Source organism: Myxocyprinus asiaticus, chromosome 50 (assembly GCF_019703515.2).
Source record: "Myxocyprinus asiaticus isolate MX2 ecotype Aquarium Trade chromosome 50, UBuf_Myxa_2, whole genome shotgun sequence".
Classification (NCBI taxonomy): Eukaryota; Metazoa; Chordata; class Actinopteri; order Cypriniformes; family Catostomidae; genus Myxocyprinus; species Myxocyprinus asiaticus.
The window spans coordinates 12967528-12987033 of NC_059393.1; the positions used below are offsets into that span (position 1 = coordinate 12967528).

At 37.2% G+C, this 19506-nt stretch overlaps 2 protein-coding genes across 2 annotated transcripts in view; one reads left to right on the top strand and one right to left on the bottom strand.

Annotated features, from left to right (window-relative positions):
- The window catches only part of LOC127439278 (chromatin assembly factor 1 subunit A-like), a 25422-nt gene extending 16807 nt beyond the window's left edge, over positions 1–8615 (top strand). The window contains exons 10-16 of the mRNA XM_051695499.1: positions 901–981; positions 1141–1239; positions 1325–1571; positions 2663–2804; positions 3310–3607; positions 7363–7447; positions 7528–8615. Coding sequence (XP_051551459.1) covers positions 901–981; positions 1141–1239; positions 1325–1571; positions 2663–2804; positions 3310–3607; positions 7363–7447; positions 7528–7652 — 1077 coding nt within the window. The 3' untranslated portion in view covers positions 7653–8615. The remainder of the gene's footprint in view (positions 1–900; positions 982–1140; positions 1240–1324; positions 1572–2662; positions 2805–3309; positions 3608–7362; positions 7448–7527) is intronic.
- LOC127439295 (UBX domain-containing protein 6-like) lies at positions 8595–18444 on the bottom strand. Its single transcript, XM_051695536.1, has 12 exons — positions 18397–18444; positions 18222–18310; positions 17043–17194; positions 16885–16949; positions 16676–16804; positions 16502–16599; positions 14727–14802; positions 14551–14635; positions 12219–12438; positions 11978–12108; positions 10455–10603; positions 8595–9627 (listed from the first exon to the last, which is right to left on the bottom strand). Exons 2-12 carry the CDS (start codon positions 18302–18304, stop codon positions 9502–9504), a joined length of 1314 nt encoding a protein of 437 aa, XP_051551496.1. The 5' UTR covers positions 18305–18310; positions 18397–18444; the 3' UTR covers positions 8595–9501.
- Positions 18445–19506: the final 1062 nt, after the last annotated feature.

The following is a 19506-nucleotide window of genomic DNA, read 5'->3' on the forward strand; positions in this document are numbered from 1 at the left end:
TGTAAAAAAAAAAAAATTATATATAATTTATTTATTTTTTATTAAAGCTGTATGTATCAATTTGATTAAACACCATTTGATCATGACATTTAATTAAAATAGTTAACATGGTATCCAGAAAAATTAAAATGGAAAACGCATAATCTGTACCGAGGTACCAGGGCTGGTATCGTAGTGAAGCCAAAATTTTGGTATTGGAGCAACCCTATTGTGAATACAACACTGCAGGTTCAGTAATGTATATCTTTGTATTAAAGAAACAAAGACGAAAGTGATTAAATCACAAAGTAATACAAGACACGTTTACCTTGAACCTAAAATTGAGGTCTATTTTATTTTCTTTATGCAGCATAAACTGTATTACCAAAATGCAATACAAACACAAATTCAATAAGAACATGCATTTGGCAGCATTATTTTGGGAACACGAGAATTTATTAGGCTTATTTATTATGATGATTATTATCTTTACATTTATAATTGTCTTTAGTTCTTAATCTGTAGGCTATTAGTAATTTTCCACCTGTTGTCATTGACTGATACTTGCGTGATGGAAAGTTGGAGACGGTAAATATTTGGATTTGGGGAGTTGGTTAAGATTTTTTTGATCACTTCATTTTATTGCTTTTTTTCGTTTAAAGTGCAATTTGAATTTAGAAATGTTTTTTGTGTTTCAGTAAATGAATTACATTTTTAAAGCAAAAAAATTCACTGACCCTCAGCAGGGGGTTGACGATATAATCATATATCTTGATATTTAAGGCGATTATCGATAAAATTTTTTACATATTGCCCAGCCCCATTGTATGCTTTTAAGATTTTGCTGACAGTGGACAAAAAAAAAATAATTCTGCAAGCGCTTAGTGAGTGATGTTCATTTGAAACTGTTCTGTGTTTTAGGAGCTGTTGGATTATGAGGTGGACAGTGATGAAGAATGGGAGGAAGATGAGCCAGGAGAGTCTCTATCACACAGTGAAGGGGTGAGCAGGACTTGATTACACTCTCAAATAAAATATTTGTGTAGGATATTCACTGGTTGCTTTAAGACCATACGTGTGTATCAGTATCTTGTTGTGTGGTCCCCATTAGTCTGTGATTGAAAAGCTTCATTATGACTTTCATTTGTCTTGCCGTGGCAGGATGACGACGATGAAGGAGGAGATGATGATGATGATGATGATGGGTTCTTTGTGCCCCACGGTTATCTCTCAGAAGGGGAAGGGGCACTTGAAGATGAGGTACATCAAACGTCACCCTTTTAATTTATGCCCCTTTTATTCACTCGTTTAGTCCTGTCATGATGAAAATGGTCCGCTCTTGCAGGAGGGTGGAGACCCAGAGAAGCAGAAGGTGCGTCAGAGGATGAAGGCTCGTGAATGGGAGAATGAGCTGTTGTCTAAAGGGAAGGTGAAGGTGTTGGAGGCAGTGGTACGAGGCTGCCTGTGGGAGGGGAAAGAGCCACCACTGGACCTCCTGCAGCCATACGCTGTCTGCATACTGGAACCATTACCCAGAGATGAGTCCTGCACCCCCGAACAGGATGTCTCACGCCAACAGAGGAATGAGAAATGTGAGTACAGCATGTGTGTTTGACACACTGGCCAGCAGTCATATCACCCTGTAACTCTAGACTGCTTACCCACTGAAGCTAAGCAGGGTTGAGCCTGTTCAGTACCTGGATGTAAGAATTTCTGGGGGAAAACTAATGTTGCTGCTGGAAGAGGTGTTAGTGAGGACTGCAGGGGGTGCTCACCCTGTGGTATATGTGAGTCCTAACGCCACAGTATAGTGATGGGGACACTGTGCTGTAAAAAGGCACACTCTTTCAGATGAGAGGTTAAATTGAGATCCTTGCTGTGTCTGTGGTTATTAAAAATCTCAGGGCAGTTCTTGTAAAAGAGCAGGGGTGTAATCCCGGTGTCCTTGCCAAATTGCCTCACTGGCCCTTATTAATCATGGCCTCCTAATAATCCCCATTCATTAACTGGCTGTACCACTCTACTATATCCTCTCCACAAACAGCTGGTTTGTGGTGAGCTTACTGGTGCACTATGGCTGCTGTTGTATCATCCAGGTGGATGCTGCACACTGGTGGTATTTGAGGAGAGTCCCCTATTCACTATGTAAAGTGCTTTGAGTGGAGTGTCAGAAAAGATGTATATAAGTGTAACATTCATACATTCATTCACATGTTTGCATAGGAGTTCAAAGAAACAGTTGGCAGTGAAGTATTCATTTGTCTGTGTTGCTTTTTTCCATGTTTCATCAAGCATTATATACAAAATATTAACATGCCTTAATGTATTGAAGTTTGTTTTCAGTCTGATCGTCTCATCTGTTGTTACACTGAAGCTTTACAAGCCATGTCAATGACTGTTAGATATCACATAAGAATTACATTTGCATTGCGATGAAGTGGACATGACATGTTAATTGCTGTTCCCAGCACAGTTAATGCACAAAGACGAGCCTAAAGGCCCGTTCACACCAAAAGTGATGCAAATCACAACAAAGCAATGCAAATCACAAGCACAAGATCATGCCAGAAACTGTTCACGCAAAGCACAATGTGAATTTTTAAAAGGGCTCAAGTAAATCGGATGACTTTTTTGAGAGTGTTTGAATTGATTAGTGAAGTAAATGTTTTTAATTTCTCTTCAGTGCTGTCTCAGCTGCTGCCATTGCTGCATGGGAATGTGAACAGCTCTAAAATCATAATCAGTGAGTTCCTGGAGTTCTGTCGCCAGCAAACATCATCCCCCACAGAAACCCCTCTGAGCTCTACCGAAAATGTCCCACCCAGGTAAGCTAGCTAACAGAGTATCTTACTGATCCTTAGCAACAATTGTCTTTACACAAAACAAAATCGCTGTGGCTTGCTTCGTGCGTGCGCTTGTAAAATTTATATTTTTAAGGCACATTATTACGGTTTAGTATTTCTCTGTAATGTAGATCAGTGTTAGCAATGTTACTTATAACATTCTTTCTCAGCCCTGGAACTCAAACCATTTTCTGATGCCCCCCAAAAAATACATATTCAAGTAATTAAATTAATATCATAAACGTGCGACAGCTAGTCGACTAATGGCTTAAACTAACGACGACTAGTCGACTAGGAAAATCTTTGGTCGGGGGCAGCCCTAAAACTAGATGAATCATCTGTTTAATGCCTGGAAACATGTTGCTTTTTGTTGAAAATGACTTTGGGGGAGTGTTATATTGTGAAATTCCTAAGACATTCATCTTGTAGAGTAATGTGAATGTGTGGCTTTATCTGTGTGTATTGATTTGCTTTCATTTGGCAATAGGATCCATATCAGGCGGCTCATAAAGGAGAACGCTGTGTATGAAAAGCGCTCCACTTACAGACGATGCTGCTGGTATGTGCATGCAGAGGTTCTTGCCCGTTATTCTCAGGAGGCCTTGCCTGTGCCCTGCCAGTGGACCTACCTCACCACTGGAGCTCAGATGACCCGCGACGAGGCCACTGGCTCACAGGGCAACTCGCCCACCACGTCCAGCTCCACCACACCCTCCAACAAGAGGAAGAGTGCCAGCAGCCACTCCATAACGAAGTATATGAAGAAATGTGGCGATTCTGAACAGGTGCAGGAAAAAACAAGGCTGCATGCTTTTTGATTGTATTCTGAGCTATTGTGAATACATTTGCAGGGCTGTCACAGTAGGCAATACCAGTGAAATGCACCTACTCTTAATACTAATTTGCATACCACAATGAGCCCAAATGCCATTTAAATGCATTCCTCATTTACTCCTTTATGGTTTGTGAATATTTATTTGGTTACGTGGCGGCATGCTCAAGGAAGAATATGAATCAACGTCAGCATGAGCACTTTTACAGTAGAGTAATTAATCTCATTGCAATATGGCAGTTTTGTACTAATTGAATCATTATAGAATCAAGAGCTTATGTATTGTATTGGGGTATTGGGTGCCAATTCCCAACCCTATTCATGACTAAGGATAGGAAGTTTAAGAAACTTAGTTTATCAATCCTCTTAATGATTCTGGTTCCTTAAATTATTCTTTTAGTACTTTTGAGGAAGAAATATTTGAAAGCAAGAAATGCATTTCTTATTGGTTTACTGCCCTCAGCAGTCTGTTATCAAATGAGATGATTTTAACTGAACAGATTCTTGCAAAAGATTTGTTTAAAGACTATTTAACTAAGTTTTTTTTATTCATTCATTTTCATAAAGTCGCACTAAGTACAACAAAACTCAAAAGTATTTCCTTAACTGCACATTTGTCATATCAAAAAAACATCCAGTAATTACTCTGAATATCTAGTTTATTTCAAGTCAGACACAACTAAATTAATGACTTGCGGGTCAGTTAACTTTTTATTCACTAAAACATACCTTCAATTTAGTCACCTATTGCCAAAATTTGCCATTTTGAATCCAAAATATGTCATTTATGCAGGGCTCGACATTAACGCTTGTCTGAGACAAGTGGATTTTTGAAGGGGCAAATGAAAAGATAATTTTATTTATCTGACCAGAAAAAACAGACTGATTAAAACGTCAATAATGAAAAAATAACCAGCTATATTTGTGATAGCCTAGGCCTGTGTCACTAATTATAAAGTTAATATTCTTATTCTGCTGTTGAAAATAATCCAGAGCACGTAATTTTATAATTCGCTAGTGATCTAGTAACAGCTGCACCCTGTTTGATTGACAGGCAGCGTAGGTGTGTGCTGAACATGCTCGTGTTAATGCGCACCTGAACGGTCAAATACATTTCAAAATTCTGCCAAAATGCCCGTCTTGATGAGGTATTCATGTAAACACAGAGAGTGATGTCTAAAGTGAACGTAAACAATGGAGAAAAAAGTGGATTTGTATTAAAATGTCGGACTTGTAAGTATAAATGTAAGCTAATAGACCTGCTGCTGTCTAGTGTGTCATTATAATAATCAAACAACCATAACAAGAAAATGAGAACACACTCACTGCTCTTGACTGAATAACTTTAATAGCTTTAAAAAGTATGAATGTATTATAATCATACAGTGAAGACCAGTAGTAATTTTATGTTGCATTTCATTCTGATGTTTACTTGAATACTTGATAGCCTACTGCTGTTAAAAACTTCACTGAATTTTCTTAATTTGTATTTTGGTAGATCTTGCTGCAATAACATGATGAAAAAGTAGATCTCATTCCACTGAACTATGAGCATCCCTGCTGTAAATGATGGCGATGGAGGCTTTCCTTTATTTGACTACCATACGCAACATAAAATAATTATCATAATGACAATATGAGCCCCTACCCAGTGCAGTTTACATTTCTGTTGCAGAGAATTGAGTTGATTGCATAGGTACACTATTAGGTTGGGCATCAGTCATAATTTTAGAAAAATATACAACATAAACTTTGACATGTTACTTGAGCGTGTAACTTAAATGTCCTTTTTTCTCTCTGGACAAGTAAATTTTTTACTCTGACAAGTGAATGACCAATTTACTTGTCCGGAGGACAAGCACGTGACAATGCTTAATGTCGAGTCCTGATTTACATGATTCACGCAGATCAGATTAGTTTTTTTTTTTATTTTTCACAAATACACTATACATATGTATTTTTATTTTATATACATCCATAAAGTAAACTTCAGTGTTAGGTGAACAAACATTTTGTTCGGCCAATTGCATTCGTGACAAGAGCAGCACAAAGTGGACCGCCTCTGTGTTTGACAGATGCGGCACATTTCTCTGAAGGGCGATAGGTAAACTAGGGGTAAGCTGTCCTAACTGTTGCAGTGTATGGTATTGGTACAAAACTGATTTTCACTATATTTGTCGCTTTATATACTCTACAGAATTCTTTAATACAGAACATGACTTTAAAATTGTGTAAAATGGCCACAATGTTTGGCTATTAGTAACACACAAACTTGATTTACGATGTCTATTTGAATATCTCATGTTCTTAACTGTCAGCTGAAAAACAAAAAAGACATTATCAGTCACATTTAGCACAGAACTGGCAAAGAAATAGTGCAGCGACTCTCTCGTCTATGGCTTATTTCTAAAACTGTCCCTTTCCTTCGCGTCCTGTCAGCTCCCTCTTTGGATATGAGAAAAGATAGAAGGAAAGGAAACGACGACAGAGGAATTCAAGTGAACTGTATTTGTAAAATGAAATGTCCCGCTCATTCAAGCATCTTTTTAATGCATTGCCTTTGCACAGCTGTATTAACTCTGAGCGCTTGCCATTATGTTGTTCAAATTTTATTAGTTGATATATTAGACGAGATGCACTGTAGAAGTGTGACAATTACATTTTGTTAAAACAACGGTGAAACAAATTAAAACTGTTGTGTCAGATGTGAAGGGGGAGGAGAATTTATGCTTCCTCTTTCCTCGTTTCAATTGTTTTTTATATAAATGTGCTAGAGGAATGTCTTTTGCCACGTTTTGCTGTCTTAGACACCGTAAAAGAACTTCAACTGTTAAAAAAACCGCGTCGAGACACCTGCGTTCTGCCTTAATTATTGCGCTGCATCTTGCTTTTTTTTTAGTGCAAGAGTGCGTTTGGTCTGAACCAGGGTCAGAAATTACCAAGGGCTCGGTGCAAAAATGCCACTGAAAGTGACAAACAAAATTACCTTGAAATTCAAAATGTGGGGGCCAAAAAAAGCCGCTGGGGGCCACTTTTATGATTTCTATTTCTTTTTTGTAACATCAGATATATTTATTTTTCTATTCTAGACCTAGTATATACATATCACATGAAATGTATTTGATGTTAATTAAAATGTATAGGTAACTGCTTATCTAATTATTCAGTTTTACATGTATTTAATTCATTTGCAGTGTTTGATGTAACACTATGACGTCATATTGTCATCTTAAGTATGGTTAGAAAAAAAAAATGTCCTAACAATTCCCTCATAATGAGAAACAAATGCCACTAAAACAACTCCATGGAGCAAATGTTGCCCCTTAATAGAAAAGTTAATTTCAGACACTAGTCTAAATAGCTTCTTTTAGAATCTATTGCTTTGGTGGTGTTGTGGCAAAAATGTCTCACTGCTAGAGGTTTTTATTATGTTATTCTTTGTTTTTATATATTTAAAAACATATGTTGATAGTTGCATGTCACAAAATTACATTTCCCAACCCTGTACATGAGCTAAGCTTTTAGTATATTATGATTTGTAATTTAGCTACCCACATTCCTATTTGCAAAAAGAAAAAACTAGCATTACATTTGTGTAGTTTTGCTGTTGAATTTGTACAATATTGGTACTTCAAGCAAACATGTCAACAAGTTTGTTCACATTTATGTCTTTGCTAACTTGTATGTCCGTTTACACAACTTATGTAGACTGAAGCCATGGAGACCGACGGCTTTCAAGCAGACACAGAGGATGATGACGACGATGACTGCGTTATCGTTGGAGAACAGTCTGGTGAGTAAACTGTGACTTCATTCTGTCTTCATTGTCAAGCTTTGGTAGGACGAGCTGTAACTCTGTTGTTTTCCTAACAGGATCCTCTGAACAAGATGCCAACACATCCTTGGCACAAACCGAGAGAAACACAGAGCCTATGGACACAAATGCATCTGAAACTGCTGCTCTTGTCCTACCCTGCCTCACTTCAGCCACTGCCTGAGATCCAACCCCTTTACTGTTTTGTAGGGGCTCAAAATAAGATCTACAATTCGAAGGAACACAGAGTCAGACACAGTATTAAAGGTCCCCAGAATGAATCACTTGTTTCCTCCATTAAGTTGGAGGTCTGTTAGTTGAAACTTCACCAGTAAAAAATGTCAGTGGACTACACTATATCTTGTTGGCTCTTTTGAAGAATAGGGTTTACCGCCCTTCATAGATGAGGTCCCACTTTTTGAAAGTGTATAAATGCTCTGCTGGTACACAGTCAATCAAGCTGACACATTCTTCAGCTCTGACTCCAATCATGAGCTTGTTGCTGTCTGCTGGGCTTAGTGCTCGGTGCCATTTTGTTTTAAAATTTTTTTTCTCAGAATACTTGAACTGGTGTATTACTTTCAAAAATATTGACAGTTGAAATATATTGCACTTTTATATTCCATTTCTGTTTATTTCTTTCTTCCACTCGTCATAAAGATAGAGTTCACCCAAACATTTAAATTCAGTCATTTAAGACCGAATTGTTATTTTTGGGTGAAATATCACTTTAACTTCTGATAGCCTTTCGGAAGTCCTTTTCCTTTCCGAGATGTTTTGTATAAAAATAGCACGTCATTTTTCATCCAGGCTGCTAAATGCGGTGTACATACTATTTCAAATTTTTTTTTTTTTCTTCTGAAGAATGGTGTAGAGGCTGAAATTGTAAGTGGCTGTCCAACACAGTAAAAAAAAACAGCAGCATCGGCGTTTCTTAATTTTTCTGAATAAACTGCGCAATAGTTTGCAGTTGTAATGGGTTTCCTACAAAGCTTGTTTAAATAAAGCATTATTTAAAAAGAATGGTAAACAACTTTGATATGCTATTAACAAGATTTTTTTTTTCATTCCATTGTTTTGCATAGAATTTGATCATATTTACAAGACTTATTCTGCACAGTAAAGCTGTTTTGTGATTTCATGTACATCTCATCTGACAGTGCTTTTTATTCCATACATTGTCAAAACCAACAGAATACAACATTTGGAAATACAAGCATAAATGAAAAATACAGCACTAGTAATTTTTAACAATATAGCACAGTGTAATAAAGGAACACTTGACAAACTTGTCATTAGACATCCGAATCTGTGACCATTATAGTTTGTGCTAACTATACAGGCCAATTAATTGGTATTGTGACAGTTGAAAGAGTGGACATTTATTGGTGTGTTAGGAGGTAGATAGTTGTTAAAGACCAGATCTTTTGTCCAACTTAATTTGTGTTATAACATTCGTGTGTACCTTCATCTTTAAGTGGAAAACAAAGATTCTTAATGCAATACAAAAGACAATTGGTAGTGCTCATGTTAGATTCATTTCAAACACAGTGCTTCTGTTGTCAGAGTGAGATTTTATGGTACATTATTTTATTTTTTTTCCTTCAGCAGTAGTTAAAGTGCTTTTAAATTTCTGCATTACAATGGTTTCACCTTGTAACGCATGCCAATTCATCGGAGACACAAACTGAGCATTTCCAGTCTTAACCTCCTGTAAGGCAGCCTGTCATGAAACAACAAAGCATTATCATAGAACAACAAATTATTTGAGCATGGCACTAGCTAGCTAGCACTCCCAATAACACATCACTGATTTACCCACAGCAAGGTACTTGGATGTTTCTGATCCTGCAGTTTTAATAGCACCATTTAAATCCACCTAATTTATGCTGTGGATGCAACCAATGCATCGGGCTCATCTTGTGAAACAGTATTGGGATCGTGGGATCTCTAGAAATGGGTGGGTAGACGATGGGAGAGGAACTCGTTAGGAGTGGCAAGACAATGCCGGCAGGGACAGCAACACTAAATATTCAGCTCAGGATCTTGATGTTCTCTAATAGTGCTGGTTTAAGCAAAACAATAGTCTTTCCTCCTGCAGCAGCGATATCAGCCTGCACAGCAGCGTCCCACGAGAAGGTCAACAGAGCTGCTGGGGCCTGGAAGATGGAGAATTAAAGTCAAAATTGATTTTATTTCTTAAACCGGCTCCTGGTCTTATGCATGATTCATCAGAGCAAATTAGTCTAAAGAAAACAAAATTAAATTACTTTCTATACCTCTAAAACAACTTTTCGACTAACAGTCACCTTGTGGCAAGAAAAAAAAAATACTAACTTGTATTATAATATCTTAACATTTCATGACAATATAATCTGGATGACTAAAATTAAGCCTCACCCAACAGAATATTGTTTTTACTCAAACATACATCAGTTAAAGGTGCACTCAATATTTTCTTCCACATTAAAAAAGTTTATCTCCTAAAGACATGCATCGTAATTTTGCAATATACTGTATGTAGGAAATCATGACCACTCATTAAAATGAAGACTCCAGTCATATCAGTAACATTATAAAATCTGTTTTATTCTACAAGGACAGGGTCCGCACATGGGGGCTGCCATGTTAGAATCACATGACCAGCCGAATACTACTCGCTTAATCTCAGTAACCGTCCTGTTATTTGACACTTTCACTCATTGATTAAAGTAATCATGGCTGATTGTGAATATTACATTTCTATAATGGCATCTGAAACTGAAAACTATTGATTTTAAATGATGCTGCATCCAAGTCACTAGGTGTCAGTGTAAGTCAAAGATGACACAAAGACAAAAGTTACTGAGTGCACCATTAAATGTGTTGTAAATGGGTTTCATGCAGTCCAGAATGGAAAAATCCAAAATGTTCTGAGAGCACTACTGGAGAACAGTTTTACTAAATTGTTGTGAATAATGTCAAAAATGCTTTGCACTTTACCTACCAGGCTACACTCGTTTAGGGCTAACTCATCATCATCTTTCAGTTTTTGTCCACCAGGTGCAACCAGCTCAAAGGGCTGCCAGCCGTTCTCCAGTGAATCACGCACAAACTGGTACAATGCTGCCACCCTCTCCCATGCCAGGAATGTGCCTGCAGAGCATTTATTGATAACATTAATCTACACACAGTAATGATTATTTAGCACAATAGTTTAAACAAGTTGTAAAATCTTTATAAAGCACAACAGTCTGGCTCCAAATGTAAAACTCCTGTTTATTTTCTCCACAGACAAATGATGATTTTTAACAATAACTTCCAAACCTTTAAAAACAGACCTACTGTAAGCTTGGAGGTTGTTAATCGATGGTACATGACTCTGCTGAAGCCATCAGTGAAAAAAAAAAAAAAAATAGTTAGAGAAATTCCTGGTGAAGGACTACACTACCCATGATCCTGAGGGGGGAAATGACTTGGTTCTACAGTAAAACAGCAGCCTCTAGCAGTGAAATAAAAGTAACACTGTCACCTGGGATTTGCTGTATTTATATCTTTCATCACTGACTATTTGTCCACATTTTATCCTCACTTCAATGCATATTTTATTTTGATTAGATAAATCAAGTGTTCCAACTTTAAGCGAGGTAATGAAAAGAGAAAAAGCTACTATACAGAGAGCCAAGTCTGTCTTTTCAAAATTAAGAGTCATGAAGTAAGTACGTGTATTCCAGGCATATTTAAAGTTAAAAGTCACGCTTTATGGACCAAATCTTAATTTGTTTCTGATTATTATACTGATTTTGGTTGCACAATAATCTGCATCTGTGATTTTATTCATTTTGGTCTGTTGTAGCCTCTTTGCCTGTGCCCGTCTTAGTAAGAAAATACTTTTTAACATTCTATAAATCGATTTTAAAAACTATCAGCTGATTAATCAGGTATCAGCTTTTTCCACCACCTTAGTAATACACTTAAAATATATTGTTTATATACTTCTAATCAACAACTTTAAATCAATAGTTTTATATTTCCCCATCATTTTTAATTGGATTGCCTCATTCGCAATGCTTCATGGGATTGTAGTTCATTTCACCCTTAAAGACTTTAAGTACAGTCTTTAAATCAAAGCTTGTAATGTTGAGATTGTTTTGTTGTGACTCGGAGCTGGTTGATTTGGCTCATGTCTTAGAACTCTTTTATGATGGATTTTATGAAATTTCTATGGAAAAAATAAATGGGAAAAACACATCTGGAACCAAGTCGGCAAAAAAAGTGGGCCAACACTGCCGCACTCTATTACATCGAAAATGTTGTAGAGCCGCTAAAACTAAATAGGTAATAGCTCACACATAATAGCTAATAGGGACATTTTGTGTGCGCTATTCCATTGAGAAATCACAGCACCTTTAAGCCAAAATAACTGTCCACTACCGATTACTTTTCTCTAGAATCTGCTTCATTTGAATGTGTTCAGTTTAAACTGAATCAGGAGACAGTGTGAACTCATCAAACAGAGAAACTGCCAACCCTGGAGTATATTTCCATCTGGTAACCGCACTCTCAGAAGGGCGTAGTTGTATTTTCTTCTCTCTCTCTGCTCGTCTTTCTCTCGCATGGCTTTTGTTCGCAGCATTGCGTTTCTCTCCACCATTTCACTCCTGAATTATGAAAGATTATAAAAAACATTGTTGGACCTGATCAACTTCACGACTTTTTGGAAGTTTTAGGAACTTGTTTTGTTTTGGCATGAATACATTTGTTTCCTCACTTAAGTTGCTGTTCTCTCTTCAGTTCCTCTGCGGTCAGATTGTAGAAGTCGGGGGGCAGCTCAAAGTGAGTTGCGTGCTGAGAGGGTCTGAAGACCTGTGGCTGACGGTCCAGCTTTGCTCTAATTGGCTCCCCCTTCTGCAGACACTCCAAATGAACCTTCATCTGCTCTAGAGCCTCAGATTCCTGCTGTGGCAACACCAAGTACTCCTCTGTCCTTTCTATGAGAATTTAAGGGATAGAGAGATGTGTCAGGCAAGAACAGAGGAACGTTCCAGGTTCAATACATAACGTTGATCAACATTACAGTCCATAAATGTTAAAACAGCCACAAGATGTAAACATTATACATCTATATATCGCTTCCTAATGTTATCTGTGTTATTTTCACACTGAAAACCCTAATAAATTGACTCTACTCAACTGATTGAATAAACTTGTTCCCTCAATTCAACTGAGTAATGGCATCTCCAAAACTTCTATAATTAAGTTCACTTAACTTGGTGTTCATATTGACCTGTTTCCTGTGACGTCACTGTATGACTGCGCCGCCATGTTTGTGACCAATATTCAATTTACCTTCATTGTAATGTGCTGTGTGATGCGACAAAAACCTTCTTCAGGAGTTAAAACAACTAGACCAGAAAACAACACAAAAATGTGTGTATCTTCTGAATGAGAGCTGTTTATGGTGATGTACAGGTGGGTGGGTGTACTCGCCGGTCACGCGTCAGACTCACCGGCACACGGAGATAAATCGTTGATAAAATATCTTTAATTGTCAGTGAAAGTTCAATTTGCCAATATTTGTGTTGTCTTCAGATCTGTATGAACTTTTTCTGGGACTTGGAACTGATCGAAAGCAATTTATGATGTTTTTCTTGATATCGTTTCTCTGGTGTTTTTCCATTCACCGCCAGTGTTTCCTCCCGCTGATGGTCACAAATATGGCGGCTGTGGGGAAAAGTGACGTCACTGAAACAGGTCAATAGACTGAACTTAACTATTTAAGGTAACTAGATACAAGTAGACTTAACTCAGATTTGCTATTTAAATGTTGTTGTTTCAGCTTGATAATTTTAATTGAATGGACTCAAATTTAGATAACAACATTAAACAGCTAAGATAATGAAGATTATAATTGATTCTAGGTCAATCATTAAATTGACTCAATCCTCCACAGAAATGCATAGACACCTGCGCTTCAGTTGCACATGTATAAGGTGTCCAACTTGACCAGTGGGGACACAGAACACCCTAAAGGTGACATCACACGAAACAACTATTTGCAACAAAACAACATAAATAATACTACAAAAGAGCTAAAACCTCTATGGATTCTTAATAACAACTATTTAAATGTCCACATGTTTCCTTTGACCAAGGAAACATAATTAAATAATTCAAGCACAAGGGATTATGGGTATTCCTCATAGCCTTAATTCTGAACTATTAACACTTAAAATCTTAAGTCTATATTTATAAGAAAAAGAAGTTCAAGGAACATAGATATTTGAGTTATGAGCCCAAAACTTGACATTTCAAGTAATGTTTAATTAAGACGTCTTGATTTTTTCAGTAATGACAACATTAGTGTTTACAGTGCAATATTACAACTTTGTTGTCATGATGATGTAATGCTCAGTACTCAGTAATCGATTTTATCACAATAAAATCATGTGGAACAGAGATTTTATTGTACTAAAATCATATTAACATAATGTTTACGTCTTGTGGCAATACATTTGAAACTGTGTGTATTTGAATGTTTATGAACTGGCCCCATTTACTTCCACTGTAAGTGCATTACTGTAACCGGGTTCTTTTTTTTAATTTATTTTTTATAAACGACGGACGAGTCAAAATAATTTTTTGTACAAATCAACATTTTCTGACAAATGCTGTCAATTGAGCTTAACTTGTATTGAACCCAGAAATGCCCTTTAAAACAACAGAGGAAATGGATGAAGATTTGCCAGTGCTAGATGTTCAGGTAAATCAATGTCTTCAGAATTGATATAATAGGTTTCTCACCCACACCTATTATATCGCTTCTGAGGATTGGATTTAACTACTGGAGTCTTATGGATTACTTTTATGCTGCCTTTATGTGATTTCTGGAGATTCAAAGTTTTGGTCACGATTAATTTACTTTGTACGGACCTACAGAGCTGCGATATTCTTCTAAAAATCATAATTTGTGTTCAGCAGAAGGAAGAAAGTCATACACATCTGGGATGGCATGAGGGTGAGTAAATAATGAGAGAATTGTCATTTTTGGGTGAACTATCCTTTTAAATAATTAAAATACTGTATAATAGTTTTTATAATACCTTCACCATCTACTGGCAGCATGGTGCTCTCAAACCCCAAGGCCTGCAGGTACTCCCGAGTTCCAACAATTCCGCTAACCTTCTCCTTTGTTGGTAAAACAGTGCAACTTGAATAAATTGTTTTTATTAATGCCAGTTTAGCTGTATTTGTCCCAACAACACAAACGCTCTCTTACCTGAAACACTTTGTTGCTGACTTTGAGCTTCCGATACTTTTCCTCAGTTGGATTCTTACAAATGTTATCAATGTACCTGCATATTATAGGTACTGAATTAAACATTATACAGTTGAAGTCTACATACACTTAATCTGAAGTCATTAAAACTAATTTTTTAACCACTCCACAGTCGTTTAGGACATGTACTTTGTGCATGACATGAGGAATCTTTCCAACAATTGTTTACAGACAGATTGTTTCACTTTTTAACTGACTATATCACAATTCCAGTGGGTCAGAAGTTTACATACACTAAGTAACTGTGCCTTCAAGCAGCTTGGAAAATTCCAGAAAATTATGTCAAGCCTTTAGGCAGTTAGCCAATTAGCTTCTGATAGGCTAACTGGCTAATTGGAGTCAACTGGAGGTGTACCTGTGGATGTATTTTAAGACCTACCTTCAAACTCAGTGCCTCTTTGCTTGACATCATGGGAAAATCAAAAGAAATCAGCCAAGACCTCAGAAAAAAAAGAAAAAAAAAAACTGTGGACCTCCACAAGTCTGGTTCATCCTTGGGAGCAATTTCCAAATGCCTGAAGGTACCATGTTCATCTGTACAAACAATAGTACGCAAGTATGAACACCATGGGATCACACAGCCATCATAATGCTCAGGAAGGAGACGCATTCTGTCTCCTAAAGATGAACATAGTTTGGTGCGAAAAGTGCAAATCAATCCCAGAACAACAGCAAAGGACCTTGTGAAGATGCTGGAGGAAACAGGTAGACAAGTATCTATATCCACAGTAAAACGAGTCCTATATCGACATAACCTGAAAGGCTGCACAGCAAGGAAGAAGCCACTGCTCCAAAACCGGCATAAAAAAGCCAGACTACAGTTTGCAAGTGCACATGGGGACAAAGATCTTTTTTGAGAAATATCCTCTGGTCTAATGAAACAGAAATTGAACAGTTTGGCCATAATGACCTTCGTTATATTTGGAGGAAAAAGGGTGAGGCTTGCAAGCCAAAGAACATCATCCCAACCGTGAAGCATGGGCGTGGCAGCATCATGTTGTGGGGGTGCTTTACTGCAGGAGGGAACGGTGCACTTCACAAAATAGATGGCATCATGAGGAAGGAAAATTATGTGGATCTAATTGAAGCAACATCTCATGACATCAGCCAGGAAGTTAAAGCTCGGTTGCAAATGGGTTTTCCAAATGGACAATGATCCCAAGCATACCTCCAAAGCTGTCCTTAAGCCATTTTACCACAACAAAGTCAAGGTATTGGTGTGGCCATCACAAAGCCCTGACCTCAGTCCGATAGAAAATTTGAGGGCAGAACTGAAAAAGCATATGCGAGAAAGGAGGCCTACAAACCTGACTCAGTTACACCAGTTCTGTCTGGAGTAATGGGCCAAAATTCCAGCAATTTATTGTGAGAAGCTTGTGGAAGGCTACCCAAAACATTTGACCCAAGTTAAACAATTTAAAGGCAATGGTACCAAATACTAACACAGTGTATGTACACTTCTGACCCACTGGGAATGTGATGAAAGAAATAAAAGCTGAAATAAATCATTCTCTCTACTATTATTCTGACATTTCACATTCTTAAAATAGTGAACATAACTGACCTATGACAGGGAATGTTTTCTACTATTAAATGTGAAAAACTGAGTTTAAATGTATTTGGCTAAGGTGTATGTAAACTTCTGTCTTCAACTGTACAAGCATCAAAATATGATTGTTTCACAAACCTCAATTAACAAATTGAACACTCCTTACTTGCAGATGATGTCCATGGCAGCCTTTACTTTCTCTTTATCTTTATTAAAAGTGTGAACCATCATAATGGAGGCCTCCATTGCATCCTCTGAAAACCGCTGCGAAGAAAAAAAAAACATCTTTATTAAAAAAGGAACATGCCTTGAATATTTTGTCTATAGAAATTAATCTCACCATCAGAATGGCCTCCTTGATGTGTGACTCTCTCTCGCTCTTTGTTAAGGTTTTTCCAGTGAGAGGACAGATGAAATACACTCCCGACACGGAGAAACAAGACGGGTCCTTCTGTGGAACACCGGTGCCCTTGAAAAGGTACATGTTTGGATGAGCTATGCCTTTTAATGCTGGGCCACCACCACCACAAATAAAAATGTGGGACTTGCCTCGACATCTGCATCCTTTTGACCAGCCGCTGTGGCAGCTGCCTCTGCTTCAAGCTCTCGCCTTACTGAAATACAAAAGAAATAGGTAACTTCATTTTGAATTCAAACACTGGTGCCAACACAGGGCAAGTGGCTATGCATATATGTGCATGCGTTACCCTGGTTCCTTATTACATCCTGTGAGGTTTGCACTTTCGGCCGGTGCTGTTGCTCAATCCTGGCCAGAGCGGCAGCCCCCGCCCTCTGTGCACCCTCAGTGGGTGCGTTTCTGGGCGCTGAACGAGCAGCCTGTGGGGCCTGATATTTGGAGCTGTTTAAAAACAAGTTGTCACCTACACATATTTGTGGTTGTAGTTGTTGTTGCAATCAATAACATCAGTGCAAGCTTCAGCATTAAGGTGGAAACCACTCCCATGTGACAAACACAAGAGCTTTACTAAGCCTGTTACTTTCTGAGTAATTATAGAGATAAGGTTAAGCTCCCAGCTTAAAGGGATAGTTCACCCAAAAATGAACATTCTCTCATATATAACACAAATATTTCAGCTCTGTAGGCCCATCCAATGCAAGTGAATGGTGACCAAGCTCCAAAAAGCACAAAGGCAGCACAAAAGTAATCCAAGTTATGCTGGCTTTATATGCTTTTCAGAGCTTCAAAGTTTTGACACACATTCACCTGCATTTTATGGACCTACAGAGCTGAAATATTCTTCTAAAAATCTTAATTTGTGTTCAGCAGATGAAAGAAAGTCATACACATCTGGGATGGCATGAGGGTGAGTAAATCATGAGAGGATTTTCATTTTTGGGTGAACTATTCCTTCAACTTCTCAGATGAAAACAATGCCATGGTTAAAAAATCTTTACAATCTTGATTCATGTCAAGCATTTAGCACATTCTGTGCATGCTGTTAGACCTGTCAATTTAACATCCCATCTGGCTTGAAATGCAATCAGAACTCATACATGTATAAATGCAGTCTGTCCACATTTCTGTTAAACATTACAATAAACTCACTATATTCAATGAATACATGATGCAAATGTCAAGCAGGTCTGAAAACATGACACTAGATTGGACTTTTACCATCTAGAAAGCAGGCCTGATAAAGATTACATCTTGTGTCGTGTATTAATAACCAGGTGAAAAGTTATTTAGAATGACAGAAGCAACCCAGCTGATTTCCAGTGGGGGGAAAGTCAGTGTTTATCATTCAATAATAAGACGAAATGCGAATCAATGCGTCGAAATGCAGCATGATGCAGCAGTCTAAATGTTGTCTGATGTTCAGAGTAGTTGCCATACCACATATCTCGTTAAACAGCTGATCATTTACCTTGTCTCTTCTGTAAGTTTCTTTCCTGGCCCTGCCGTCTTGAATTTTATATCCTTCTTGATGTCCTCGAAGAACTTCTTCATTCTTAGCTAATGACACAACAAAATATGTAAAGTAATGTGCAGGTTTTAATGAAAAATAAGTTGCTTTTAATTATTAATAACTGTCACACTACCGCCCAAGCGATGTGTTTACAACAGGATGTGGGCAGGTCTGCACCGGAAATGACTGACGGCCGCTTTCGAAACACTGCTTCATAAAGCTTCGAAGCCTTTACGAATCATTTGATTCGGACCAAAGCTTCGGAGCGCGTATCAAACTGGCTAAGTCACGTTTTTTAATTTTAAATTTTTTTATTTAATTTTTTTATTTATTGCTTACAAGGATGTACATACGTTACAAAAACATAAGAAACATACAACGCCAAAAGATTACATGAGGAGAGAGAAAATATATATAACAAAAGAATCACTGTAAAAAATGTCTGTAATTTTAAAAATGATTAAAAAAAATCTTTTTTTTTTAAAAAGTTAAGAGTATTAACTGTAAAAAAATAAATAAATAAATAAATACAGTACGTTTTTAAATAGATTTTAAAAGACAATAAAGTAGTTTTTACAATAAAATGTTTTAAAAATTACATTTTTAAGAGGTAAAAAGTATGATTTTCCTGTATATTTAATGGTAAAAAAAATTACATTGTTTAACAAGAGAGTACATGTACTTTTTACAGTAAATTATTGTTAAAATTACAGTAAAAAATAATATATTATTTTATTATATATATATATATATATATATATATATACAGGTGCATCTCAATAAATTAGAATGTCGTGGAAAAGTTCATTTATTTCAGTAATTCAACTCAAATTGTGAAACTCGTGTATTAAATAAATTCAATGCACACAGACTGAAGTAGTTTAAGTCTTTGGTTCTTTTAATTGTGATGATTTTGGCTCACATTTAACAAAAACCCACCAATTCACTATCTCAAAAAATTAGAATATGGTGACATGCCAATCAGCTAATCAACTCAAAACACCTGCAAAGATTTCCTGAGCCTTCAAAATGGTCTCTCAGTTTGGTTCACTAGGCTACACAATCATGGGGAAGACTGCTGATCTGACAGTTGTCCAGAAGACAATCATTGACACCCTTCACAAGGAGGGTAAGCCACAAACATTCATTGCCAAAGAAGCTGGCTGTTCACAGAGTGCTGTATCCAAGCATGTTAACAGAAAGTTGAGTGGAAGGAAAAAGTATGGAAGAAAAAGATGCACAA